Source organism: Setaria italica, chromosome II (assembly GCF_000263155.2).
Source record: "Setaria italica strain Yugu1 chromosome II, Setaria_italica_v2.0, whole genome shotgun sequence".
NCBI lineage: Eukaryota > Viridiplantae > Streptophyta > Magnoliopsida > Poales > Poaceae > Setaria > Setaria italica.
In genome coordinates this window covers 32,067,544-32,094,340 of record NC_028451.1, presented here as the reverse complement: position 1 = coordinate 32,094,340, position 26,797 = coordinate 32,067,544, and the positions used below count along the sequence as shown (strand labels likewise).

The following is a 26,797-nucleotide window of genomic DNA, read 5'->3' as shown; positions in this document are numbered from 1 at the left end:
TCGTCCTTAAGATGCTGGCTCCAAATGGTGTCCTCTCTATCTACGGTGATATTGAGACGTCATACCAGTGCGACGCGGAGGCAGTACAGCTCGCTAAAGCCCTGGAGTACTCGGCCAAAGCCACCACCATGCTCGCTGATGCCCAGAAGGTGGACTAGAACCAGCTCACGATCCCAGAGATGGAGTCGATGCCCACAGCGCTGTAGCCTGATCCAAAGGTCAAGAATATCTGCCTCAGCTTGGAAGATCCCTCCAAGATGTCCCTCACAGGGTCCGACCTCTCCCCTAAATAAGAACTCGCGCTCACCAATTTCCTCCAGGATAACTCGGACATATTCGCGTGGAAGCCATCCGATATGCTCGGTGTCCCACAGGAGCTGGCTGAGCACTCCTTGGAATTGAGAAAGATAGCAAGAACAGTCAAACAAAAGTTTTGCCATTTTGCCCAAGATCGCAAGGAGGCCATTAGGGTAGAACTAAATAAGCTTTTAGCTGCCGGTTTCATCCGTGAATATAAGCACCCCGACTGGTTAGCAAATCCAGTCCTTGTAAAAAAGAAAACCGATGAATGGATAATGTGTATCGACTATACCGACCTCAACAGGCACTGCCCTAAGGACCCCTTTCCTCTTCCGCGCATCGACTAGGTCGTAGACTCTACGGCTGGAAGCACTCTACTGTGCTTCCTCAACCGTTACTCGAACTATCATCAGATCGCCCTCAATCCTGCCGACCAAGACAGAACGACGTTCATAACACCCTTCGCATCTACTGCTACAAGACCATGACCTTTGGGTTAACAAACAGCGACGCCACCTACTAGAAGGCAATCTAGGGTTGCCTCAAGAAGCAGCTACACAAGAACGTCGATGCCTACGTCGATGATGTGGTTGTCAAGACTAAGGATGAGGAGAACTTTACAGCCGACCTCGCAGAAACCTTTGACAACCTCCAGGCCTATCGCTAGAAACTCAATCTGGGCAAATGTATCTTCGGTGTCCCATCTGGAAAGCTCCTGGGCTTCATGGTCAACACGGCATCAAAACCAATCCCATCAAGGTTGATGCAATTAGAAACATGGCAAAGCCAGCTAGCAAGAAAGATGTCATGAAGCTTACCAGCATGATGGTGGCCCTCAGCCGCTTCATCAGCAAACTTGACGAAAAGGGACTGCACTTCTTAAAGCTACTCAAAAAGCCGGACAAGTTCGAGTGGGATGACAAAGCCACTAAGGCACTCAAAGAACTCAAAGCCTTCCTTACCACTCCCTCCATCATGACGGCCCCAGCCGACCAAGAAACGCTACAACTCTACATCTCTGCAACAACGCACGTTGCTAGCACTGTGCTAGTTGCGGAACACGAAGAGCCCGACTATGCACACATGGTGGAACGACCAGTGTACTATATTAGCGAGGTCCTCAGTGACTCCAAGGTTCGTTACACACAGGTTCAGAAATTGCTCTACGCAATCCTAATCTCATCTAGAAAGCTGTACCATTATTTCTAGGCGCACAAGATCTGGGTAGTATCCTAATACCCAATCAGTGAAATCCTCCGGAATAGGGATGTCAACAGATGAGTTGTTAAGTGGTCTGTAGAGCTCAGCGAGTTCAACTCAATTTCTACCCATGTCATGCGATCAAGTCACAGATCCTAGCCAACTTCGTGGCTGAGTGGACAGAGATCCTGAAGCCGCCCTCCTCGGCGGGGTTGGAACACTGGACCATGTTCTTTGACGGTGCCCACAACCTCGAAGGAGCCAGCGTGGGGGTCCTCTTCATATCCCCCAAAGGTGAGCAGCTCAAGTACATCCTCCAGATCTAGTACAAGACCACCAACAACGGCGCTGAGTATGAGGCACTCGTCCACGGCCTACGCATTGCCATTTCCCTTGAATCAAGCACGTCCTTGCATAAGGTGACTCCAAGGTCATCATCGAGCAGGTCAATAAGAACTGGGACTGCACTAAGTCTGCAAACTTGAGGCCCACTTCAATGCCCTCGAGTTTCACCATGTCCCCAGGGAGCATAACATCGCCGCTGATGTCTTGTCCAAGATCGGCTCAAATTGCGCTTAAGTCGCAATCGACATCTTTGTCCAGGATCTCCAGAGACCCTCCATCAAGATTCTGGACCCGGATCAGGTCAACGACAGTACTGAGGCTCTGGCCGACCCAGCTCCCACTGATGTCATGATGATTGAGGCAGAAGAAGACTGACGCGCTTCATTCATAACCTTGATCACTGACCAGCTGGCGCCAGGGGACAAGATTAAACACGAGAAACTTGCACACGCAGTGCAAACTACGTCATCATTGGGAAGAAGCTCTACAGAAAGGTCGCATCCACAGGCATCTTGATAAAGTGCATTCTGCATAGTGAGGGCATTGACCTCCTTCACAAGATCCACATGGGCATATGCGGGAACCACGCTGCTTCAGGCACTTTGGTTGGCAAGGCATTTCGCTCTGGCTTCTATTGGCCAATAGAGGTAGCTGACGCAAAGGAGCTCGTCCAAAGGTGCAAAAGGTGTCAGTTCTTCTCCAAGCAACAACACATACCAGCCCAAGCCCTGCACACCATCCCACCATCCTGGCCCTTCGCATGCTGGGGGCTGGATATGGTAGGACCCTTCAAGACCGTCCCGTGTGGCCACACTCATATCTTTGTGGCTGTTGACAAATTCACAAAATGGATTGAGGTCAAGGCTGTCACCAGCATCGAGTCGGCTAAAGTCGCTCAGTTCATGGAGGAGATCACACACCGCTTCGGAATCCCAAACAGGATTATCACTGACCTTGGCAAACAGTTCACAGGCTTTGAGTTCTGGGACTTTTGCCATGGTAATCTCATCGATGTGTACTACTCCTTAGTAGCGCACCCGTGCTGCAATGGAGAGGTTGAACGTGTGAACGGGATGGTGCTCTAGTCCCTCAAGTCTCGCACATTCGATGACGCGTCCAAGTATGTCACCAAGTGGCTACGCGAGCTACCCCATGTCATCTGGGGCCTTCGGATCCAAAACAACTGGGCTAGCGGCTACATTCCTTTCTTCATGGTGTACGGCTCAGAGGCCGTCTTGCCCTCCGATGTAGCTTTTAGCGCACCATGCATCCAATACTATGAGGAAGGCGAAGCGGAAAAAACTGGCAGATTGACATCGATAGCCTCGAGAAGCATCGAGTGGCAGCTCTCATCCAGCATGCACGCCACGAGCAGCAGATACAACGATCCTTCAATGTCGACGATTTGGTGCTTTGCCGGATCCAGTCCACCAAAGATATGCACAAGCTGGCAGCCCCTGGGATGGCCCCTTCATCGTCAAAGAAGTCATCCAGCCATGCACTTATCGACCCTAATGGACGGACGGCTCAGGCGTCTCCAATCAGTGGAACATCGAGCACCTGCGGCACTTCTACCCTTAGGACTTAAAAGCTATATATTCTTTTTCCCCTTTTTATTGAATGAATAAAACCTCCAAGGTTCTTTGTGTACCTACTTCCTTCATGTTCCCTTGCCCAAGCTATTCCTAACGCTCGGGGGCTGTCCGACCTATTCGACAGACCACTCGCTTTCAAGCTCGGGGGCTTCCCCCATGCGTCGACCTTTGGGTCTCTCATCCTCCTCCTCCCCCTCTCAAGGCAATACGACTAACTCGTTTGGTCACGTCCTAGCTCGTGAAACTAAGACAACCTTGCATTCATCCCTTCTACAAGCTCGAGATCTGTTCTTAGCAGAGTGCTGGTTAGGCAAGGCTGGGCACTTAGTGGTTACAGGCCTCAGTTACACGTTGTCCTGTCGTATACACCAAGGGATGGATGGAGCCCTTTCTTTTTGCATACATTAAATCAATTAGATCCCTTGTCTTATCACACAATTTGATAGACCGTAAGTTTTATTTTATAGGTCTAGCTCTATAACGACGTTTTTTGCTACACCATTAAATTATTCGGCCAGTTTCGGAAGCTTCTCTACGTCGAAGTCCGACGCAACCCCTGCACCAGCACGCTCCAAAGAAATCCACGGGAAGTGCATATTTAACACTTCTAAGACATTCTTGATGCACTCTACCGCGGTGTCCTTCAGCAGCTCTTTAACCTGACCAGGCGCACTCTTAAGGTGATCGAGAAGTGGCGGCGGTATGGTCGGGTCGGTTTCTGGTTGGACCATGTCCATCACATAGTTGGCCACCCTGCGCAGATCTTCCAGTTCCACCTCCAGCCCCGCAATCACCAATTGGTCACGTTGAAGACTTTGCATTGCAGCTACTAAGCAGTGGTCAATATCCTTGCGCAAGCTAGTCTTGTAAGCCAGCTTTTGCGAGGATAACAATGTAGAAATCCTGGAGGATAACTGCCCTAGCTTGGCAAGATCTTTCTTGTCCTCTGCCATGTCCCCAGCAAGGTTAGTCTTGGAAAAGTCCAGGGTATCGGGATCATCTCCTTCTCGCATGTCCATGCCAGCGTCCCTGGTGGACTTGTCCGGCATTGGATCATCCTAGGCAACTCTTACAGGTGAGGTGCAGCTCTGGCTCTCTCACCAGACACCTACTCGGCCCCGGAGCTGACTAAAGCAGCGTCCGCAGCAACTGCACTCGAAGCTGCAATATCCCCGACTACGCCTTGCTGCGGCACCAGGATTGGTATAGCTTCTCCTCTGACGCGACTATCTTGATTCCCCCCGACCTCTAGAGGCAAGGACTATTTAAGGACGCGGCCGTTCGCCCCTTCGGCATGGGACAAGCCAACACTCAGCGACGTACCAGATTGATAATCTAGCACGGCTTTCCTGTATCGTCGGTGCGAGAGGCAACTTAAGCAAGATAGGAAGCAAAAGAATCACAAGACAGATAATATAACCAGATTGCACTTACATGGTGCTCTGCTTCACCCCGAACTTGGGATGCAAGGGCGGTGGTGGCGACAACACATCTTCGCTCAGTCCCCTATGGATTTTTGCCTTCAATGTATCCTTCATCCGCTCCACGTCGGCTGTTGTCATCTCAAGGAGCTCGGCCTTCTTCTTCTTGGTGGTCGGGCTCGACGCATCCAACTCCTCATCCGCTTCGCTGGTCGATCTGCCCGTGGAGGCTGTGCTTAGGGCAGCCTTCTCTTTCTTACCGGCTGCCTTCTTTCTCTTGCCGCTCAACTTCTGAGATTTGGAGGTGGGAAGCTTCTTCACGACCTGTCGTGTTCGGCGTCCAACTAGTGCAGAGTCCTCAGCCCGGGTGACCTCATCTGATACATCATCGTCCAACCCAATGGAGGAGTCCGACTCCCAATAAAGGGCGGCGGGCGACTGGTCGGACTCGGTGGTCGGGCGGACCCTGGTCATTGTTGCTCGTCCCCTCCAGGAAGTGGCACCGAGCAAAAGAACTCAAACTTGTGGCTTTGGTCAATTAATAAGATCAGTCAGAGCCGACACAAAAGCAAAACGGGAACACCAAATCCATGTAGTTAAGATCATACCAGGCCAGCCGGCCTCTTGAGGGAATACACCTTGGGGCAGCACTTGTTCTTGATGACACCACCAAAGAACTCGCATACCCGGTTGGTGACTTCTTCTTTAGTCACCTTTCGCTGTGCCTCTTGGGTTGGATCTAGTGGTCTTGTGTATTCATATGTCAGATGGACCCTGTCCTTGATCGGTTGCGTTAACCTCCGAAAGAAGTTGATGCTCATAGCCCCGGCTGTGAGCCCACACCTTTTCAGGTCAGCGATTTCCTCCAAGAGCTACATCACCTGCACCATCTCTGTGGAGGTCGGTTGGTTTGACCACTCTGGCATTATTACGGGTGCATATCCATGGCGGGGTTGCAACTTGGGCTTCTGATTGGCAATGATGAACCATTCCTTATGCCACCCTTTGTTAAACTCTTTAAGCTTCAAATCAAAATATTCATGGACTCTCGTCAGCCGCAACGAAAATCCACATCCCCCAATCACTCGTGGCTTCCCCTTGATCGACACAATTTTTGATATAGATACTTCCACAGATTGAAATGGGGTGGAATGGCATGGAATGCTTCACAGAGATGGATGAAAACTGTAGAATGGAGTTGGGGTTGAGATGTATTAACTCAATTGTTTAGTACTCCAGTAATCCACGGAAGAATCCCCCATTGGGATCCCAAATCCATGCTTGAAGAACGCTGCGAAGACAATGGTCTCCGTCTTGTCCTCGGAGGGGAAATCTTAGCCGGCGGTCGCCTTCCACTCCAGCAACGTCTTGGGTCCCAGGAGATTCCAGTCGACGAGGGCGTGGATTTTCTCTTCGGTCATTACGGATTTAATCCAGTAGGTGGATGGATCCGATGCTTGCTCCACCACCATCTCCTCGATTTTTAACCCTTGCTGCGCAGATTGAATATAGGCGGGCTTCTTGGTTCGCATATGGTGGGGAACTGTGCTGAGGTGGTAGTGGCTACACCCTGCGGGCGGAGGAGTGCTGGATGTGCTCTATGGATACGGTGGCGAGACCTATGGCTCTCAGCAGTGGTGGCTATGGCACTGGCGGTGGCGGTGTTCGAGTGTGGGTGGACGGGACATACAAATTGATCCGCACCCCTTCAGCTTTAGAAGACACTGATGGCGTAACTCTAGTGATGGAATCCACGGGCCATACGTTACGCGGCAAGTATTAGATGGAATTTGCGGGTTTCCTGTTAAGTTACATGGCGTGCCTCTGTGGCCCCGCCAGTCCTCGTACTCGGGGGCTGTGCGTCTATTTCAGGTCAACGTGCCTTCACGGCTCTGCTAGTCCTCATACTCGGGGGGCTGGACGTCTATTTTTTAGTCGGCGCGCCTCTGAGGCTCTGCCAGTCCTTGCACTCTAGGGATGGGCACCTATTTCTTATCGGCGTGCCTCTATGGGCCCGCCAATCCTCGTACTCGGGGGCTGGGCGTCTATTTCAGGTTGGCATGCCTCCGCGGCCCTGCCAGTCCTCGGACTTGGGGCTGGCCGCCTATCTCTGATCGGCGTGCCTCCACGGCCCCGCCAATCTTGTACTCAAGGGCTAGGCACCTATTTCTGGTCGGCGCGCCTCTGCAACTCTGCCAGTCCTCGCGCTTGGGGGCTTGGTGCTTATTTTTGGTCGGCGTGCTTCCGCGGCTCCGCCAGTCCTCGTACATTTGGATTCGTTCATGCTACGTTATGTTTTTGACCATTTGACCAATTATTTTAATTGCTTCAATGCTTGGAGGCTACTCCTTATGGAGTGCGTCTTGCGACGCCCTTCATGTCCTTCGCTTCAACCTACTGGATGCCTGACATCCATCAGCTCAATGCTCGACTTCGCTCTGCGCGTATGGCTCTGCATTCGCTCGAATTTTCTTCTTTTTTGAGCACTACGCAGCCTCTCCGTCACTATGACGCCATCGCAGCTTCAGCCGACCATATTCCAAGCTTCACTGCGATGTCCTCAGGTTCCTGTTCGCCTACACATCGCTGGGGGGCTTGAGGGATATGGGTACCCCATGAGTCCCCACCAACCAGGATACTGGCCAGCCCTAGCAAGTGGGCCCGCCCGACCAGAACGTGCGGGCCAAGGATGTGAAGATACTTGGAGCGCAAGTCAAGGAGGTCGGGCGATTCAAATCAGCCCGGATATTGCGGGGATACTTGTTGTAAACCGACTCAGATTGCTTTCTTTGTAACAACCAACTAGGTTAGATTCAAACCGACTTGTAACATAGATCGTTAGCCTATATAAGACGGCCAAGGACGCCTCCGAGGGCATTCGATCTATTCTTCGCACCCGCACAAAGCAATACAAACCAACAAAACACATGACGTAGGGTATTACTCTTCGGAGGCCCGAACCTTTCTAAACCTTTGTGTTCTCGTGATAAATCTATCACTTAGGTAATTCTTGGTGGACTGTCGGGCTACTAAATCCAACCATTTACATGTCCATTTTATGTGTCCTATGGTGGGTTGACATATTTGTGAACAAAAATATGCCTCCTTCATATATTATGATCCCCATGTTCAAAAATGCGTTTGATGGGTGCGCACTAGGGCAGTAAATCACCGGGCAGATGCTGATTATTTTCAATTAAGATATTACCAATAGCTTGCTGGGCTGCAGTTGCTACAACAAATTAATAATGTAGATCATGTACGAATGTACGATCCGTCATCATATACTGATGTGAATCACGAACCTGAGGAAATATCAGGCAAACTCGTATCGTCATTGATGGGCGCCTAGTTTCTCCGGAAGACAGAATTCTTCCGGCCACCGGCATACTCAGCTCCCACCGTCGCCACCGCCGGCATGGTACCGTGATTCCGTTAGCGATCGGCGCTACACCCCCCAGGTATACGATATGGGGCTCCGGACCTCGTGCTCGTCGCTGCTCCACGTCAGCCACCCAAACGCGGCGGGGTCCATGGGCCCCTTGGCGCTCTTGGACCTGAACGTGACGGTGTACCTGAGCTTGTCCCCGGGCCGCCTGAACTGGAGCATCGCCGGCTTGACGCTCACGCCGACGTCGCTAGGCCCGGTGACCTTGACGGTGTACGTGGCCCCGGTGTCGCCGACGTTGGTCAGCTCGCGCCGGTACTTCACCGTGCTGCGCGACGATCTCCGGCCAAACACGACGGAGAAGGACGGGTAGTTGAGGTCCCCTGGGCTGGACAGCTTCCGCGTGCACGTCACGTTGGGCCCCGCCGCCGCGACGGCCTGGACCTGCCGCGGCGACACGCCGACGGTGCAGAGGAAGGCGACGTAGTCGTCGACGGTGGCGTCGTAGACGAGGCCCGGCGAGAGCGCCCGGACGGGGTCGACGTGGCCGGCGCCGAAGGCCCACGGCGTGGCCGTGGCGTTGGTCGCCGCGTCGAGGAGGGGCGAATCGGTGTTGTCCACGGTGTAGGCGGTGGTCATGAGCGCGGACTTGATGGCGCTGGGGCTCCAGTTCGGGTGCGCCGCCTTCACGAACGCCGCCAGGCCGCTGATGTGCGGGCACGACATGGATGTCCCTGCATCGCCGAATGCGTGTCAGAGTGCCCGTGCAAGTAAAAAGCCTGTCGCGTGTCGAGCGTATCATAATTTTGATGCACGCGAAAGGTAACGGCATCATGGTGAAAAAGGCAAGATGCTACTATTACCAAAAAAAAAAATGACTGCGACAACAATAACGTTCACAGACAGATTCGTACTAGCTAAAGAATCGATTTTGAGCACGAGCAAGCGACAAAGAGTCAGTCCGACAGTAGTGAAGAGGAAGCAATGCCAAGGCGTGCGCTCACCTGACAGAATGTTAAACGCCGACCGCCGGTCGTCGGCGACCAGCCCGGTCGGGCCGAGGGAACCTGTCCACCCGGCCAGGATGTTCACACCCGGGCCGATCACGTCCGGCTTGAGCAGCTGCGGCACAATCCTGTTCGGCCCACGTGAGCTGAACGCGGCCACCACCGGCGCCGGGCGCACGTCGAGCTCGGTGCCGGCGAAGTTCAGCGCCACCTCCGCGTTGGCGTCCGACTCCACGTACCTCCTTATGGCGTCGCCGCTCTTGGCGCCGACGGCCACCGCCGGGAGCAGGTGGCTGTCCGCCACGACCTCCTCGCCACTCTGGGCAGTGTTCGCGAGCACCATCCCCACGCCGCCCGCCTGCTTCACCACCTGCCCCTTCTCCACCCTCGAGTTGGCGCCTCGGTCGCAGAGCACCACCTTGCCCTTCACCTCCGCGGCGTCCAGCGTGCCCTCCATGCAGAGCTTGCTCGCATTACTGCCGGCGCGGATGCCCTTGTTGTACACCAGGGGGAATTTACCGTCGCCGAGCCCATCGCCTGCGTAGAGCGACATGCCGGCGTGGGTCTCGCCGTTTCCGAGCACGGCGTACGCCGGGAAGTTCCGGTCCAGCGTTCCGGCGCCGACGGTGATTATCCACGGGGCGGTGTTCACCAGGGACGACGGCGACGGCCCGCTGTTCCCGGCAGAGCATGAGACGACGATGCCGCGGCGGGTGGCCGCGAGAGCACCGACCGCGATGGGGTCGCGCGAGAGCGGCATCGCGCCGCCGCCGAGAGACAGCGAGAGGACGTCGACGCCGTCGTCGATGGCCTTCTCCATGCCGGCCAGGATGTCGGAGCTGAAGCACCCCTGCCTCCAGCACACCTTGTACGCCGCGACGCGCGCCCCGGGAGCCATGCCCCGCGCCGTGCCCGACGCATACCCGAGCAGGCTCGCGTCCGCCACGACGGCCCCGGCCGCCGTGGTCGCGGTGTGTGTGCCGTGCCCGTCGTCGTCCCTCGGCGACATGAGGTCGGAGCTGACGCGAGAACCGTTCCGGCCGCCCGACGAGTAGCCGCGGAAGAAAGCGCGGGCGCCGATGAGCTTGCGGTTGCACATCGACGACGGGAAGTCTGTGGCATTGGTCTCGCAGCTCCCACGCCACCGCGCCGGCACGGGGCCCAGGCCGGCGTCCCCGAAGCTGGGGCTCTCGGGCCAGACGCCGGTGTCGAGCACCCCGATGATGACGTCCGGACCCGCGGCGTCCGCCTTGGGCGCGTCGTACGGCGGGAGGTGGAGGAACGAAGGGGAGCGCGTGGTGTGGAGCGGGAGGAGCACGTCCTCGTGGACCGACGCGACGGCGGGGTGGCCGCGGAGCGCCGCGACGTGGGACGGGAGGAGGCGGGCGGCGAACGCGGACGGCGCGGCCGTGGTGTACGAGTAGAGGAGGTGGCGCGACGGGTCGAGGGAGAGCGCGTCGAGGTGGGCGTGGTGCCAGTGCAGGTGCGTGGCGTAGGGGGAAGGCTTGAGCGCGGGGTTCAGGTACACAATGTAGGTCGCCGCGCCGGCGTCGGCATCGACGTCGGCGGTTGAGGCAAGGGCAAATGTGGAGACGACGAAGACGAGGAGGAGAACAAGAAGGGGCGGTTGCTGCATGGGGAGCATGGTGAGCTTGGAGCGTGGGGGAGTGGAGGAGTGAGCGCCAGTCCGTGCGAGGCGTTCGGTTCAAATAAAGAACCGGATGGCATCAACCCGAGCACTGTAGACAAATGCACACACTTATTCCTTTTGAACTTTCACTTTGCAAATGGGGCAGGACAGCTCTGAACCTAATTATATTGCGCCATTAGCGCAAGCAAAGCATATGTCCGATCTGCCGTGCCCAGGATCATGCCCTATATATATGCTCTATACCACCACCGAAAATGTCCTCGTTTCCTTCAAAAAGAAAGAAAGGAAGAAAATGCACTCTTCAAATAAAAAAACGAAATGTTCGAACGTAGAGTACGTGTAGCGTTCCTCGCCTACAAACGTGGAACCCTTGGCGTCAACGTCGACTTTCCCCCCGGTTCTACACCCTGCACGATCGCGCCGGACAACGAGCGAGGCAGAAAAGCGCATCACGCTCCGGGGCGCTCATCATGCATGTCCGCCCCGGCCGCCATCCACGCCATGATTCAGAGACGCGCTCCTTTACAAGCGGCACGGCCCGCGGCCGCGCACGTATACGTACGCGCGCGGTGGCCGTGGCTGCCGCCTCTCGCCTCGCCGCGCACCGCCGGTCGGCCGGCTGTCTGCCGTGGTGCGGGCTTGGCTAGCTGCGAGGTGGAGGCATCAGGTTCGCCGCGTGCCCTGGTAGTGGGGATGCGTGGACCGTGCATCCGATCCGGAAAGGGATGCGCCGGGCGGCACCACCGCTCCAGCACTGAAGAGCGCCGGTGCGGGGCTGGGGCGCGGTGGCGGGTGCGCGCGAGCTGCGCACGGGCCACGGGGGCGCGCACTGCACGGAGCACGGTCGAGAGCACGCGCGCGGGGGCACGGCCAGCTAGCGCGTGTGCTGCGATCGATCGAGCGCAGGCTCGCTCGTCCGTCCGGCGTGGCCGTCGACCGTCGTCGCCTTTTAGCCCCTTCTGAGATATATTGCGTCGCCCATGCTGCCTCCGCTTTATCGGGCGGAGCCCCGCGTGGCGCCACGATTCCTTGCCTCGCGATGGCGGATAGCTGGATTCGATCGCGAAAGCTGGTGCGATCTCGTGCGCTTTTCTTGTCTCTCGGCCCCGGCCGGCTCTGGTGCTACCACTGGACATCGCGGTCATGGCCTCGTCCTCGTAGGATATTTAGGCGTCTCGTCTCATCTCCCACCATTTACAATTCGCTGTTCCGTCAATGGTGCCATTTCTAGAACAGCTTATGGCCGATAAAGCTGCCACATTATGTAACATACACTAGTATTCATCAATTGTCTGAAAAAGAAAATGCAGCGCATAGTATGGGACTGGGCGTGCCAGGTTTTCAAGTGGCTGAGCCGCGATGATGGGCGCTGCGACCTGTGGCGGTGAAGATACATGGGGGGTACTGTACTGATCTACTCTAGGAACAGTAGCTCAGTGCATCAAAGCACGATCCCGTTTTGACTGGTAGAGCCAGAACGGGTAAAGGGGGGCGTTCGATGGCCTTTGCGTCTCTTTTGGGGGTGCAGTTTCCGCAGGCCTCGTTTTACTGCAAGCGGCTCAGGCCACCCGGCGCACTATCTTCTCTAGGATTCGCACCATGTTGACAAGGAAAAGTGTCTAGCATAAAGTGAGCACGTTCCTGTGTAGCCCATTTTGATTTTTATCAGCGAATTGCCTGTACTCTGCATCACATTGGTCAGCTCTCTGCAGTCGCAGCACAAAGCATTTTGAATTTTTGACAAACAAAGTTTCTATGACCGTTGCTAGTTTTGATCATTGCAATGGAGAAACTATGACGATCCAAGTGAACAGTCAGCTCTATGATCAGAGAGACACATAAAATCCACCAATAATGTACTCTGAATTGCCAGCGGTGATCCATCAGTTCTGCATTCCGTTAAAAAATATTTTACCATGCTAAAAGTTGAGCTCCGGTTGAGGATTTCAGAGACATGGAAACACGTGTGCACGTAGGTCCTACATACTCATATAGTGATTGATCACCTTTCTCCATCATGCATGCCAATGCTCTCATAGTGGGTTCTCAACTGTGTGACCGTGCATCCATAATGCATGGACTGGTTGGCATGGTGGAGGAGTGAGCTGGTCGGCGGCACGCCGCTTGTAATGCTTCAGTTGCCTTCTTCACCATCTAGTGCTAAGCTAGCAGCTTCCATTAAGTTGTGTGCTGCAGCATGCTGTCATGTCCATTGATCTGATCGTATCTATCCTTGTATCATTGGTGTTGCCACAGCTGACATCCTTGTGATATCAGCCAGTGTCAGCCCAATGATCGTCGATAGTGGATTCATGGTTAGTGTAGGATTTGTTCAGGAGTAGAGACAACCCAGTTTCTAAATCTGCAGAAACAGAAACTTGGTATTATCTTAAGGAAGAACACGTTTGCAGAAGATTCACACCAAATGTTCTGTTCAGTTAAAAACCCATGTCTATGTCTACGTACCTGTTCCGCCCAATTGCTAATTCCCAACTCCCAAGCCATATATCAGGAACAATTGTTAGGTTTGGCGTGGTTTCTTAGTGCCAGTTGCCGCCGATTAGTTGGATCAGCAGCACGCACCGGTAGCACCAGTCGCCGGTCAGAACGACGCTGATGCTCGAACCGCAGCGGCCAGCGGCCTCAACCAATTAGTTGGTGAATGGTGAACCTGCCCGCTTTATTGGCCCAGCAGCGAGCCCAGATGGATGGCATATCCTCATCTGTATCCGCGACGTCAAGGCGCGGCAGCTAGCGATCGTTCTGTCTGACCGCGTCCCCCCAGAGTCCTGAGCCTTAGAGCATGCTGTTCCAGGTGTCCGGCCGCGGCCGGCCTTCCGCGCCGGCCAGCCAGCGGAGGAGGAGGAGAATGGCGGTGGCGCGGGCCAGGACGCGTCAGCAGGCTGCTCGCCCTTGGGAGGTTCGTCCTGCCGCGGCTCCGGCTCAGGGCGCTGCTCCTGAGGTCCCGGCGCGCGCTCGCGCGGCTCAGGGACTGCTACGCCGACGTGATGAGGGCTCATCGCCGACGCGGCGGCGGCGGAGCCTGTGAAGGCAAGGAAGATGGCCGAAGCCCGGACCGGGGCAGGGAGACATTGGCGGCCGTGGTGTCCGGTGGTCGTGCCGGCGGTGCAACTCGCACTACTACATCCGTTGACACGCGCGCCACGACGCGGGGTTGGCGTTGGGAGTTGCCGGGTAGGTGTGATTGGTTCACTCTGTGTGTGCCGCACACGTGTCTTGGCTAGCGGCCTGTCGCATTTGTACAATTTCCTCCCTTTCCTTTGTGCTTTGAATGGTCATGAAATGTGTTACGCAAAGTGAGCATCCATGCACGTATCCGAAGAAATGGATGTGCAGGGCGCGCGCTCCTGCTCAGGTCAGAAGTGTTTTTCCTCCTGTTCTTTCTCCAGTTTTAGAGCTCCATTCCCGTGTCGTGCTGGCTTCTTCCGTCGAAGGCTTTTACGCTGTACTTTGACGGCAGCAAATAAGAATGACAGGTCTACGGCGATGGTCAAACCGTATCAACACACGGAGAGGATGTGAATGCATCGGCCCTTGCTTAGATCAATGGACACTTCTTGCATACAGTAAACTAAGACCTGACGCCACCCTGCTCCCAGCCCCTAGCCTACCTACCACCTTACGGGTGTGGCGTGTGGTGAAGCAGTCAGAGACGGTGGTGGAGCTTGAACAAGTAGAGGGGGCCGGCCACACTAGTTTAATCCTCAATAGCGGTCACCGGTCAGAGAACTCGTCTTCGCTTCCTCTCTAAGCTCCACCAGCACCTTCTCTTCTTCTTCTTCCATGGCCATCCCGAACCCATTGAAGCTTGACACTTCCGCCATCTCCGTATACTAGCCGTCCTCTACCACTGTGGCGGTGCCGCCCTTCCACCCTTGCCCACCACCAATCGCTCATAGGATTAATGTACAGGACAAATCGTCGTATGCATAGGAGCAGGTTACGATCTAAATAAGCCATGCATCTGACCCGTATATGCTAATTTTCTTTTTTTTTCCTTCGTCCGCATTTTTGTTCAACCTCAAACTTTGCATAAATATGGATCATTGCATCCTCTATTCGTCATATTTTTTTTTGAACTTTTTCATGCACGTTTTGGTGTGTGTTGAGCACCCCAAGGTGCTACACATAATCACATATATCCGACAGCATTTTGATTGGCGTCTTTCCCCTTCCTTCTCATCGCCGCCCACAACTCGTCGGCCGTCCACGAAATCATATCTTGGACCGTGCTAATGCCAGGCCGGAAAGCGCAGCCCAGAATTTGTCAAAGCGACTCTAGGCCGGCCCGAGGGCCAAAAGCACCAGCAGGCCTGGTCGCGTAGCCCAGATACTCCTTGGGATTTGCTTTTCTTGTGTTCCAATCTAAGGTTGCAACGAAGTTCTTGGGAGCAAACAATTTTCGGATAAGGGAACTGTATTTTGGAAGAGATCACGCGTGAATCACGATCGCCTGTCGAGCTCAGCAGGGCATGTTGATCAAATGGGAACTAGGAGACGCAATGGCATGTCTCCACAGTCCACACTGCTTTACTGTCTCCAGCACGAAGTTCATCTGGACTCTGGACTGCAGAGCAGGTAAGCTGGAGGTAGGAACCAAGGGCAAGATCTCCACCGACGCTGGGAGAGAATCGTGTCAGCTGTGAGCCTTAACAAAAACAGACCAACTAGCAAACAATCCCTGTTAAATTACCTCTGTTGTTTCCATAAAAATTGAACTGACCTCTGTTTAGCTCATTTTGCAAGGAAAAGTTTACATCGCCCTCACGCACAAGTCCTCAACCAGAAAATATCTTTGAGCAAGCCAATGAGGGAATCGAATCGAGCACAAGTGGTAGCGTGTGTTCTATCCAACAAGGAGAGTCCACACAGCATACGGCACAGAGGAGGAAGTTATCTTCCCTGCCGTTCTTTTCAATCTATAAAGCTACTAGTCACATGGAAAGTCATAACCCCTTCCCATGGCATATACGAGGACATGCACCAATCAGGAGGCAAATAAGTTGGCCATGCAGTAGTGGTGGTTGCAAAATGCCAGTAAGGATCAATCTAACTCGCACATTTCACAATTTAGAAAAGCTAGAACAACATCAGCACAATACATACAAAGTCACAAAGATAGCAAAGGCATGAACGATCTGAAAGCAACCGCGATTGCGTGGAATAATAGATTAATTAGGGTATACAACATGTACAAATATATAGGCAGCCCTTGATGAGGTTTATAGAAACACAACCGACTAAGGGATAATACTGCCCATCCTAATCCATCTAGGCACAGCAAGGAGCCAGCTTGGACCTGACGCACAGTCAGGCCCATGTACAATCACAGCACATACACATCTTCTAACATGCTCCCGCAGTTTGATCGTCGACAGCTTGAACGTTAAGACTAGACCTGAACTCCATGAACACTGAAGAAGGTAGGCCTTTGGTGAAAATGTCGATGTACTGAGAGCTCATCGAAACATGAAGAATGCGAACATCACCAGTAGCAACGCACTCATGAACAAAGTGGAGATCAATCTCCACGTGTTTTGTGCGCTGATGCTGAACGGGGTTCGAATACATGTAGATAGTGCTAATGTTATCGCAATAAACCAAGGCGGTGCAACGCAGAGGAACATGCAGCTCAACTAGAAGTTGAGGGCAACCAGGAGACCTCGGCAACGGCATTGGCAACCGCCCGATACTCAGCCTCGACATTCGAGCGAGAGACTGCAATCTGTTGCTTTGAAGACCAAGAGACCAAGTTGTCGCCCAAAAGAACTGCATACCCGGAAGTGGATTTCCGAGTGTCTGGGCAACCAACCCAATTAGCGTCGGAGTAAACCAGCAAATCCGACTGAGTAGAGGGTCGGAGATGCAAACCCAAGTGAAGAGTACCACGAATATACCGTAGAATGTGCTTCAAGGCGGCAAGATGTGGCTCGTGAGGATCATGCATGTGTAGACAAACCTGCTGAACCGCATAAGCAATGTCGGGATGAGTGAAGGTGAGATATTGTAGAGCACCAGCGAGGCTCGGAAAATCAGTCCCATTGACAGGCGGGGCACCGTCAGTAGCAGACAGCTTCGGATTTGTATCAACTGGTGTGGAATAAGACTTGCAATCAGTCATACTAGCACGCTCCAGAATCTCCAACATAAACTGGTGCTGAGATAGAAGAAGACCATCACCAGACCGCTGAACATGCATACCCAGCATACCCAGAAAATGATAAAGTTCACCAAGATTCTTCATCGAAAACTCCCGCTGTAAGGCATTAATAGTGCGACGAAGAAGAGGTGTCGAAGATGCCGTGAGGACTATATCATCCACATAAAAGAGAAGATAGACCATGTCGTCGCCGCGGTAGTACACAAACAGGGAAGTGTCGGTCTTGGCTTCCACAAAGCCGAGCTGCAGCAGGTGAGAGGCAAAGCGATTGTACCAAGCACGAGGAGCCTACCTAAGTCCATACAAAGAGCAATTTAGCCGACAAACATGATCAGGACGGGTGGTATCCTTAAAGCTAGCAGGCTGAGCATAGTAGACTGTCTCTGAAAGGTTCCCGTGAAGAAAAGCATTCTTCACATCCAACTGATGAATCGGCCAATGACGAGAGAGAGCTAGGGACAGCACTGTACGAACGGTGGCTGGTTTGACGACAAGACTGAAATTCTCAAAAAAACAATCCCAGGTCACTGAGTGAACCCGCGAAGCACCCATTGTGCTTTGTAGCGCTCCAGAGAACCGTCGGCATAAAACTTGTGATTGAAAACTCACTTGCCAGTAACAACATTAGCCCGAGCAGGACGTGGTACAAGATCCCATGTGTGATTGGCCAGCAACGCGTCGAACTCCTCATGCATGGCCCGGCGCCAATTGGGATCAGCGAGAGCGCCTCGGTAAGTGCGAGGCACTGGTGATAGCTGGGAGGAATGAAAAAGTTTGAGCAGATGGAATCCCAGCTTCCCGCGCGTCATCATGGAGTGCTGATTGGTGACGAGACGCACGGGAACCGCACCACAAGGAAGAACGGCCGGAGCAGGAGGCTGCGCGGTGGGAGAACCGTGGGCGCTTGCCCGACCGGTCGGAGAGCCCGCTAGTGCGGTTGGGGCGCTCGCCGACCGATCCGAGAGCTCGCTGGTGCAATCGGGGCGTTTGCCTGACCGAGCGAAGCGGCCGCCGGTGTAGTCGGGGTGCGCAGCTGACCGATCGGAGAGCCCGCCGATGCGGTTGGATGTTCGCCTGACAGAGCGGAGCAGTTGCTAGTGCCGTTGGGGCGCTCAGCCGACCAACCGAAGAGGTCGCTGGTGTGGTCGGGACGTTCGCTCGACCGACCGAAGCGTTTGTCGGTGCGATCGGGGCGCTCGCCCGACCGATTGGGGAGGTTGCTGGTGCGGTCAGGGCGTTCGCCCGACCGATCAGAGCGCTCAGCCTACCGATCGGAGCGATCGCCGGTGCGGTCGGGGCGCTCAGCCGACCAATTAAAGAGCTCGTCGGTGCAGTCGAGGCGCTCAGCCAACCGATCGGAGAGCTCGCCGGTGCGGTCGGAATGTTCGCCCGACCGACCGGAGCGATCGCGGGTGCGGTCGGGGCGCTCGCCCAACCGATCGAGGAGGTCGTTGGTGCGGCTGGGGCGTTCGCCCGACCGATCGGAGCGTACGCTGGTGCGGTCGGGGCGCTCGCTCGATTGATCGAACCGGTCTGGGCCGCACCCGCACGTGGTGCGGTCGTAGTCGGCACAGTCGGAGGTGGCGTGGCCCCAGCAAGGTCTGGCGATGCGGCTGGCTGCCGCAACGGAGGAGCCGAAGGTGCGCCGGGTGAGTGTCCTGCAGGCAACAGAGATGGTGCCGAGCCAATCGGGGGCGGCACCACATCAGAAGGTTCCAACAAAAAATTAAAGTCCTCGTTAGCTGGGGGCGGTTGTTGCTGAGAAAAGGGAAAGGTAGTCTCGTCAAACACGACATGGCGAGAGATGATGACCCGGTTGGACGAGAGATCAAGGCAACGATATCCCTTGTGATGAGCAGAACAGCCAAGGAAAATGTATAGGGTGGAGCGAGGAGCGAGTTTGTGTGGCGCAGTAGCAGAAAGATTAGGATAGCAAGTGCAACAAAAAATTTGGAGATGGTCATAAGACGGCGAGATGCAAAATGGACCCATGTGCGGTGTGGAGGAGCTAAGGGTTTTTGTGGGTAGAATGTTCAGTAAATGTGTAGCAGTGTGCAGAGACTCAACCCAATAGGAGGGAGGCATACTAGCCTGAAAGAGAAGGGAGTGGACAACATTGTTGACACTCTGAATCATGCGCTCGGTCCGGCCGTTCTCGGGCGATGTATAGGGGCAGGACATGCGAAGACGAACCCCGTGCGTGAGGAAGAAGGTGCGTGTGCTGGAGTTATCGAACTCGCGGCCGTTGTCACACTGAACGGTCTTCATAGTGGCGCCAAACTGAGTACGCACAGAGAAGTTAGCTAGAGTCGCAAAAGTGACGTAAAGGGAACGTCCACAAATAATGAGAACAGTCATCAAGAATGAGCAAATAGTATTTATAACCAGACACACTGGGAATAGGAGACGTCCAGCAATCGCAGTGAATAAGATCGAATGTTCTAGACGCTCTAGAAGCAGAGGACTGAAAAGGGAGGCGAGTGTGCCGCCCTAACTGACACGCATGACATATGGTATGAATGTCCTTAGTACAAAAAGGAATGACCAAAGCGACTTTGGACAAAACTTCATGGTCAGGATGTCCGAGACGGCGATGCCACACAGAGGAGGTGGAGAAGGCAGCGAGAGCGTGGGCAGCAGGGAACCGCAAGGTATAGAGTGGCCTGGAGCTATTACACTTGACGATCAGCCTCCGAGATGTCAGATCCTTCACAGAGCAGCCAGCGGGATCAAATTCAATAGAACAATTGTTATTAGAAGTAAACTGGCGAACAAAAATAAGGTTCTTAATAAGTTTAGGTAAAACTAGAACATTGTTAAGGAACAAGGAACCCGTAAAATGAGTTGCGCCAGTAGCCGTGGCAGGAAGCAAGGAACTGTCATCGACAACAATTGATGAAGGAAAGGGATACCGCGGATGAGAAAAATGTGAAAGAGTACTAGCGTCTGAAGTCATGTGCGAGGTGGCACCTGAATCAAGATACCAGTCGTTTGGCTGCGGCTGGTTGAGGGTCATGGTGCTGAACGTTGAGGCGAGGCACTGCTGATCCTAGGAGGAGGGCTGGCCCGTCATGGGATTGTAGAACCCCGGGGGCACCTGTGGCGCCTGCTGCCCTAGGTAGGGCACCTGCTGCCCCATAAGGGGGGCCTGAAGACTCTGGTGCTACGCCTGCTACTATTGAGCGTACAACGTCTGCTGCTGGGTGAGGAGGGCCTGCTGCAACTACTGCTGAAACACCGGTGTGGGTGCTGCTGGACGGGAAGGAACGGTGGCCTGCTACTGAGGGCCCAGGTACATCTGAATTGTACTGAACCAGGGTTTCCAGAAGGAGGGCCAAGGACCGCCGGACTCCTAGGTGGTGCCGGGAGTAGGGGCCTAGGCGCCGGCGGTAGGGGCCTTGCTGTCATTGCCACTACCCTGCCGCTGTTGACCGCCACGCCGACCCCTATCCCGTGTCTACTTGGAGGAGGGCCCCCCTGCCATCCCCGGAGTCGGAACGCCCGACAGACAGGTAGGGAGGCGCAGAAGGGCGAGAGGAGGAGCCAATGTTGACGCCGGTGAGCAGCGCCGTGGACGGAGTTGAGGAAGGAGGCGCCATCGTGAACTCCTCAAGAAGCAGATCGTTGCGGGCCTCCAGGAAGGAGCGAAGAGGATGAGAGCATCGGATGTCGTGGCCGATGATGGCGAACTTCTCGTTGAGCCCGCGGATGATGTTGAGGACGAGGGTGTGGTCAGAGACTTGCTCGCCGAGGTCACCGAGGGCGTCTGCCATGCTCTTGAAGCGGCGGCAGTAGTCCGTAATGGACAAGTCACCCTGGACGAAGGTTCAAAACTTAGCATCAAGGTAGAGGGCTGCGTCTCCCGGTTGCCGAGAAACTGCGTCTCAATGGCGAGCCAGGTGGCACGGGCGGTGGTGCTGCGCTCACCGCGATCCATGAAGACATCGATGAGGTCGGTGGCAATGGTGCCATAGAGCCAAGACGGGACATCGCAGTCCATCTGGCCCCAATCAGGAGAGGCTAGGGTGGGAACGTCATGGAGAATGTGATCCTGCAGCGAATAATTGCCGACGGTGAGGAGAAACTGCTCACGCCGTGAGCAACGGCGGAGCTAAGGTGGGGCCAGGGAGGCCACGGCCCACCCCCCAACGTGGGAATTTTTTTTACCCCCTCCTGTAGCTAGTGCAGTTTATGTGATCGTGGGCTTAAAGATTGCTTAAATGGGCTTAGCAGCAAGCTAGCAACCAGCAAGGCCCTTTTGTTTGCGGTAGCCTGCTACAGCCTGGAGCCCTGGAGACAATCGGTCAATCACACGGTTCACACCACCACCGTCCACCGAGGGCTTTGAAGTCCAAACTGATAGGGCATGCGCACCCCGTGCGGTAGTCTCGTCGATCGAGACCTTCAATTATGATCGCAGCCTCGCAGTCGCAAGCCCAGGCTCGTCGATCGTCGTTTCGTTTCTGTTTGCCGACGTCGCCTTTTCGTTTCTATTCACCAGCGCCGCCTTCTCATCTCCTCAGTCCCCAATTTCAAGATCTCTAACCCTATCGCCGACGAGTTCCCGAGCATCGGAGATCGACGCCTCATCACCTGATCACGCGAGACATCGACAAAATCTCAAGACCAAGACACAGCAGCCGGCGGCCCGAAAGATCTTTATTTTATTTCTTGTAGTTTACACTGCCAAGGTAAATAGTGGCACTTCGACACTCCATTGATAATTTTGTTTGGTTAATTTTACTTTGATTTAGTTGGTTCAATAGCTTGTTACTTCTAGATGGCTAGATGCTAATTGAGCAATTATTTTTTAAGGATAATCAAGGTACTAAAAAAGGAAGACACTTGATTCTTTTTTCCAAAGGGAAGACAGTGTGCCTGTACAGATTGATGCTGACTCTAAGACAGATGAAGTTGCTAGCTAGCTTGCTGCACAGCAACAGGAGGAAGAAAATGAACAGGTTGCAGACGAAATTCCAACACAATCACCATCTTAAGTTCAAAGAATCAATCTTGAAGGTGTTAGTCCCCTAGTGGTGGAACGAGATCCAAGTTTACGTCAACAAATTTGGGATTATCCTCCCGATGAACAAGACCAAGTTGTCAGAGCGTACATGAAGCATGGTCCATACCAATTTCTTAAGAATGAGTACCCTTCTTCCGGTTCGAAGAAACACCCACGCAAATTTCAAACTTATTGGTTCAAATGTTTCCCTTGGTTAGAGTACTCACCTACAAAAGATGCAACCTTTTGCTTTCCATGCTTTTTGTAAAGCCAATTGGAAAAAAAAAGACACTTTTACAATGAAAGAGTTTAGAAGCTGGAAAAAAGTCAATAATGGAAAAGAATGTGCCTTCTTGACTCACATGGGAAAGGACTATGGTTCAGCTCATAAATACAATGTTCAATGTTACGAGAATTTGAAGAATCTGCCATGTCATATTGAGCAAGCTGTTGAGAAGCAAACCAATGAAGATATCAAGAATAATAGACTCCGTCTTAGAACATCAATTGATGCAATCCGATGGTAAGCTTTCCAGGCTTGTCCCTTCAGAGGACATGATGAATGTGCTGACTCAAAGAACCAAGGTAACTTTCTTGAAATGGTAAAACTTCTAGCTTCATATGATGATGAGGTCAAAGCAGTGGTTCTAGGTAATGCCCCACAGAATGCTAAATACACTTCAGCACAAATTCAAAAAGAAATCTTGGATCTTATGGCTTGTAATGTGCAGAAATCAATTCATAATGAAATAGGAGATGCTAAGTTTTGCTTGGTTGTTGATGAATCAAGAGATGAGTCAAGAAAAGAACAAATGGCAGTTGTTGTTCGTTTTGTAGATAAAGAAGGCTTTATCCGAAAATGGTTTCTTGACCTTATTCATGTTGATGATACATGCTCTACAACTATTAAACAAGAATTGTGCTCTGTTTTAGCTTATCATAAATTGGATGTTCAAAATATTTGTGGACAAGGATATGACGGTGCTAGTAACATGCAATGAGAGTGGAATGGACTGCAAGCAAAGTTTATGGAAGAGTGTCCTTATGCATATTATGTTCATTGCTTTGCTCATTAATTACAGTTAGCTCTTGTTGGTGCATCCAAAGAAGTAACTGAGGTTCATAATTTTTTTGAACATCTAGCTTTTATTGTCAATACTGTTTTGTCTTCCAGCAAGAGAAACGATGACCTGCATGACAATCAAGTTGTTGAAATGGAGTATCTAATTGAGCTTAATGAGCTTGAAACCGGAAGTGGTGCTAACCAAATTGGAACCTTGCATCATCCTGGTGATACTAGGTGGAGCTCGCACTATGATTCAGTTTGCAGTCTTTTCAAACTTTACAAGTCTACATACCTAGTACTGAAAGATATTGCTACCGCTAAAGGTTCAGGAACTACAGCTTCTGGACGAGCAAAGGCTGCTGGTGCTGTTACATTAATGATGTCATTTGACTTTGTTTTTTTTTTGCATGTTGTGAAAGAACTCATGGGTATCACAGACCTACTTTGCAAAAAGTTACAACACAAATCTCAGGATATTGTCAATGCTATGGATGATGTTGCCACTACCAAAAAGTTGCTCCAGAATTTAAGAGATAATGGTTGGAGTGGCCTTCTTAGTGATGTGATATCATTTTGCAATAAACAAGGAATACAAGTTACAAATATGAATGGCTTCTAAGCAGACTATATTCGATCTCGTGCAGCGGATGAGCTAACAGTTGAACATCACTACAGATATGACATTTTCATGGTTGCTGTTGATCAACAAATACATGAGTTGAATTCTAGGTTTAGTGAAAAAGCTACAAAGCTTCTTGTTCTGTGTTTGGCTTTGGATCCTAAGGATTCATTCAGATCGTTTAAAATTGATGATATTTGCTTGCTGGCTTCAAAGTTCTATCCTGCTGATTTTACTGAACAGGAAAGAAATAACTTGAGACAACAATTAGAACATTTCGAACTCAATGTGCCCACAAATCCAAAATTTCAGAATTTGTCAACTATTTCTGAGCTATGTCGTCAGCTAGCGGAAACTGGAAAATCGGATGACTATCATTTGATCGACAGGTTATATAACATGCTACTCCCAATTTACTTATTCTCTTACTATCATTACTTTTGTATCCGAATAGTACTAAATATTTTCCTTTGCAATTGATTCATCTTGTTCTAACCCTGCCGGTTTCAACTGCAACTACAGAACTTGCATTCTCGGTAATGAAACTTGTTAAGACAAGGTTGCGAAATAAAATGGGTGATGACTTTTTAAGAAATTGCTTGATAATCTACATTGAGAAGGAGATTGCAATGGAGTTCACATCTGACACACTTATTGATGACTTCAATGATATAAAGACCCGTAGGGTAAGACTAAAATGAAAAAGGTAATCAGATCTGCATATTTAGTTGAATTATTAGTTAGTCAGAGACTTCAATGATATTGCTCTTCTGTATTGGAATCATTAATTGTTATATATTTCTCAAGATTTTAGTCGTAACAATCTATTGGTCGTGTTTGACCGGCCCCCTATGTTGAATTCCTGGCTACGCCACTGGCCGTGAGTAGTTGTCGACGGCGGTGTCGAGGATGACGGGGATGAGGCTCCGAATGTTCTGCACGGCGACGGCCTGGGCGTGCAGGTTGAGGACGACGGCGGCCTCGTGGAGCGTCATGGCCTGGTGAGCGTCGGAGAGGTCGACGCTAACGTCCTTCTCGTCAGAGTCAAGCATGGCGCCCTTGCGCTCCTGGGCGGCGCGCGCCAGGACCTCGCAAAGGCAGGCGTTAGCGATGTCACGCTTCTGCGTGGCGACGGCGGCCTCAGCCGTGATGGCGCAGGCAAGGGCGGCGGCGCGGGCTTCCTTGCGGGCGGTGCGGCGCTGAGCAGCGACGGCTGCGCGGGCTTGGCGGCCTCGGCAGTGGCGGCGTCAGTCGCGGCAGCGAAGGACTCGAGTGGCAGGATGGCGGCCACGGAGGGCAGCGGGGGTGGAGAGCCGCCACGGAGGGCAGCGGGGGTGGAGAGCCGGTGTGGGAGTAGCGCCGCGGTCGGGCGCGTTGAGAGCAATGCCGGCGGAGGCGCGCTGGGAGCGGCGCTGGCGGCGCGCTTGATGTGGAAGGTAAGGAATCGAGGATAACCCGGACTCGTGATACCATGAAAGCAACAACGATTGCGTGGAATAATAGATTAATTAGGATATACAACATGTACAAATATGTAGGCAGCCCTTGGTGAGATTCATAGAAACACAACCGACCAAGGGATAAGACTGTGCATCCTAATCCATCTATGGCACGGCTCTGGGAGCCGGCCTAGACCTGGCGGAGCGCCAGGACCCATGTACACGCACAATGCAGACAGCACATACACATCTTCTAACACGAACTATAACTTGAACTGTTAACTTTACTACGATTTTCAGAATATGATGCAGATTCGTTTGTTCTTTCAGAATTCAGACCTTCAGCTAGCAAAAAGCAAGCATGGCAAATGAACACAAGCAGAGCTGCATAGTTCAGTAGTTTTTACCATTTTTACAGCATCCATGACCAACGGTTTTCCCATCCCACCCCGTTTTTGCACTCAGTCGTAGGGATAGGCAGCTACAATTCAGCAATAGAGGACAAGCACTCTCTTTCCAATGACCGGATCTACGCTCCTCCTGTGTCGAATAGCGACGCTTTAAATTCTTCCCAGAGGCGTGGCTATGCTTCCGGCAGTTGGTGCGAAAGATCCTTCAGTTTCTTGGGTTCGTCGCACGCAAACAAAAATAATCTGTCTGCTCTAGAGATTATCATTTCGTAATTTGATCTCGGAGTCAACTGCCAAAGAACCATCTACCCCCAAATCTTCGTTCAGAAAGGAATCAATTCATCAATTTGTTAGAAGAAACAAGGCAATTTTTCTCATTCTTTACTCTACAATTCCCCCAAACAGCACATGAACACTGCAAATCCTCCAATCACACAACTGAATTTGTACATGATTTTTTATTATGATACCTGTGTTATACAACAACTCCGTCTCCGCGAAGCGAAACCTGGGGCAGCAAGCCGGCGACCCCATCCGGTAGAGCCTTCACGCGCAGGCGCAGGGGTTGTCGACAACGACGAGATCCTCCCCGTCGCTGCTGCGGAACGCGAGGTACCCGAGCGCAAGCCCCACGACGACGGCGATGAACACGCCGGCGTTGAACGACATGACGGCGAGCATGAGGAGGTATCCCAGGCCGGAGTTGACCCCGAACATCGCGGCCACGGCCACCCGCGCCGGCCACCGCCCGGCGGCGAAGGCGAGGGCGGGCGCGAGGAGCGGCGCCCGCGACGGGTCGGAGCCGGCGGGCGGCGGGATGGAGGGGGCCTGCTGCTTGCCCGCGTCCCCTCCCGCGGCGAGCTTGACGCGGATCCGGAGCGCCTCGAGGTACTGGTAGAAGGCGGCGGCGAGGAGCAGGGCGACGAGGGAGAGGAGGTAGCCGAGCCACGTGGAGGTGCGCCAGCCGTCGAAGAGGATCGTGGCGGACTTGCCCCAGTAGAAGGTCATGTGCATCATGGTGGCCGGCTGGGGGGTAACGGCGGCGGCGGCTGAGGAGGGATTGGGGGCGGCGATTGGGAGCGCGGAGGGCGAGGCGACGGCTGAGGAGGAGGATTGCCGTGACCGGAGAGGAAAGAGACCGGCGAGATTTTAAAGGGGCGGTTTTTATTC

General features: G+C 53.0%; 2 protein-coding genes across 2 annotated transcripts; both read right to left on the bottom strand.

The window, feature by feature from the left end:
• Nucleotides 1-8,017: 8,017 nt before the first annotated feature.
• LOC101760627 (subtilisin-like protease SBT1.8) lies at nucleotides 8,018-11,106 on the bottom strand. Its single transcript, XM_004956877.4, has 2 exons — nucleotides 9,254-11,106; nucleotides 8,018-8,983 (listed from the first exon to the last, which is right to left on the bottom strand). Exons 1-2 carry the CDS (start codon nucleotides 10,899-10,901, stop codon nucleotides 8,310-8,312), a joined length of 2,322 nt encoding a protein of 773 aa, XP_004956934.1. The 5' UTR covers nucleotides 10,902-11,106; the 3' UTR covers nucleotides 8,018-8,309.
• Nucleotides 11,107-25,933: 14,827 nt separating this feature from the next.
• On the bottom strand, nucleotides 25,934-26,797 carry LOC101760217 (copper transporter 5.1). Its single transcript, XM_004956876.3, has one exon. The coding sequence runs from the start codon at nucleotides 26,642-26,644 to the stop codon at nucleotides 26,174-26,176; it is 471 nt and encodes a 156-aa protein (XP_004956933.1). The 5' UTR covers nucleotides 26,645-26,797; the 3' UTR covers nucleotides 25,934-26,173.

Bases quoted from the DNA above. Each gene is read 5' to 3' on its own strand.
- LOC101760217 (XM_004956876.3), bottom strand. From the start codon at position 26,644: ATGATGCACATGACCTTCTACTGGGGCAAGTCCGCCACGATCCTCTTC.
- LOC101760627 (XM_004956877.4), bottom strand. From the start codon at position 10,901: ATGCTCCCCATGCAGCAACCGCCCCTTCTTGTTCTCCTCCTCGTCTTC. The intron at 8,984-9,253 runs GTGAGCGCACGC...TCGGCGATGCAG, and splicing joins GGCGTTTAACATTCTGTCAG to GGACATCCATGTCGTGCCCG.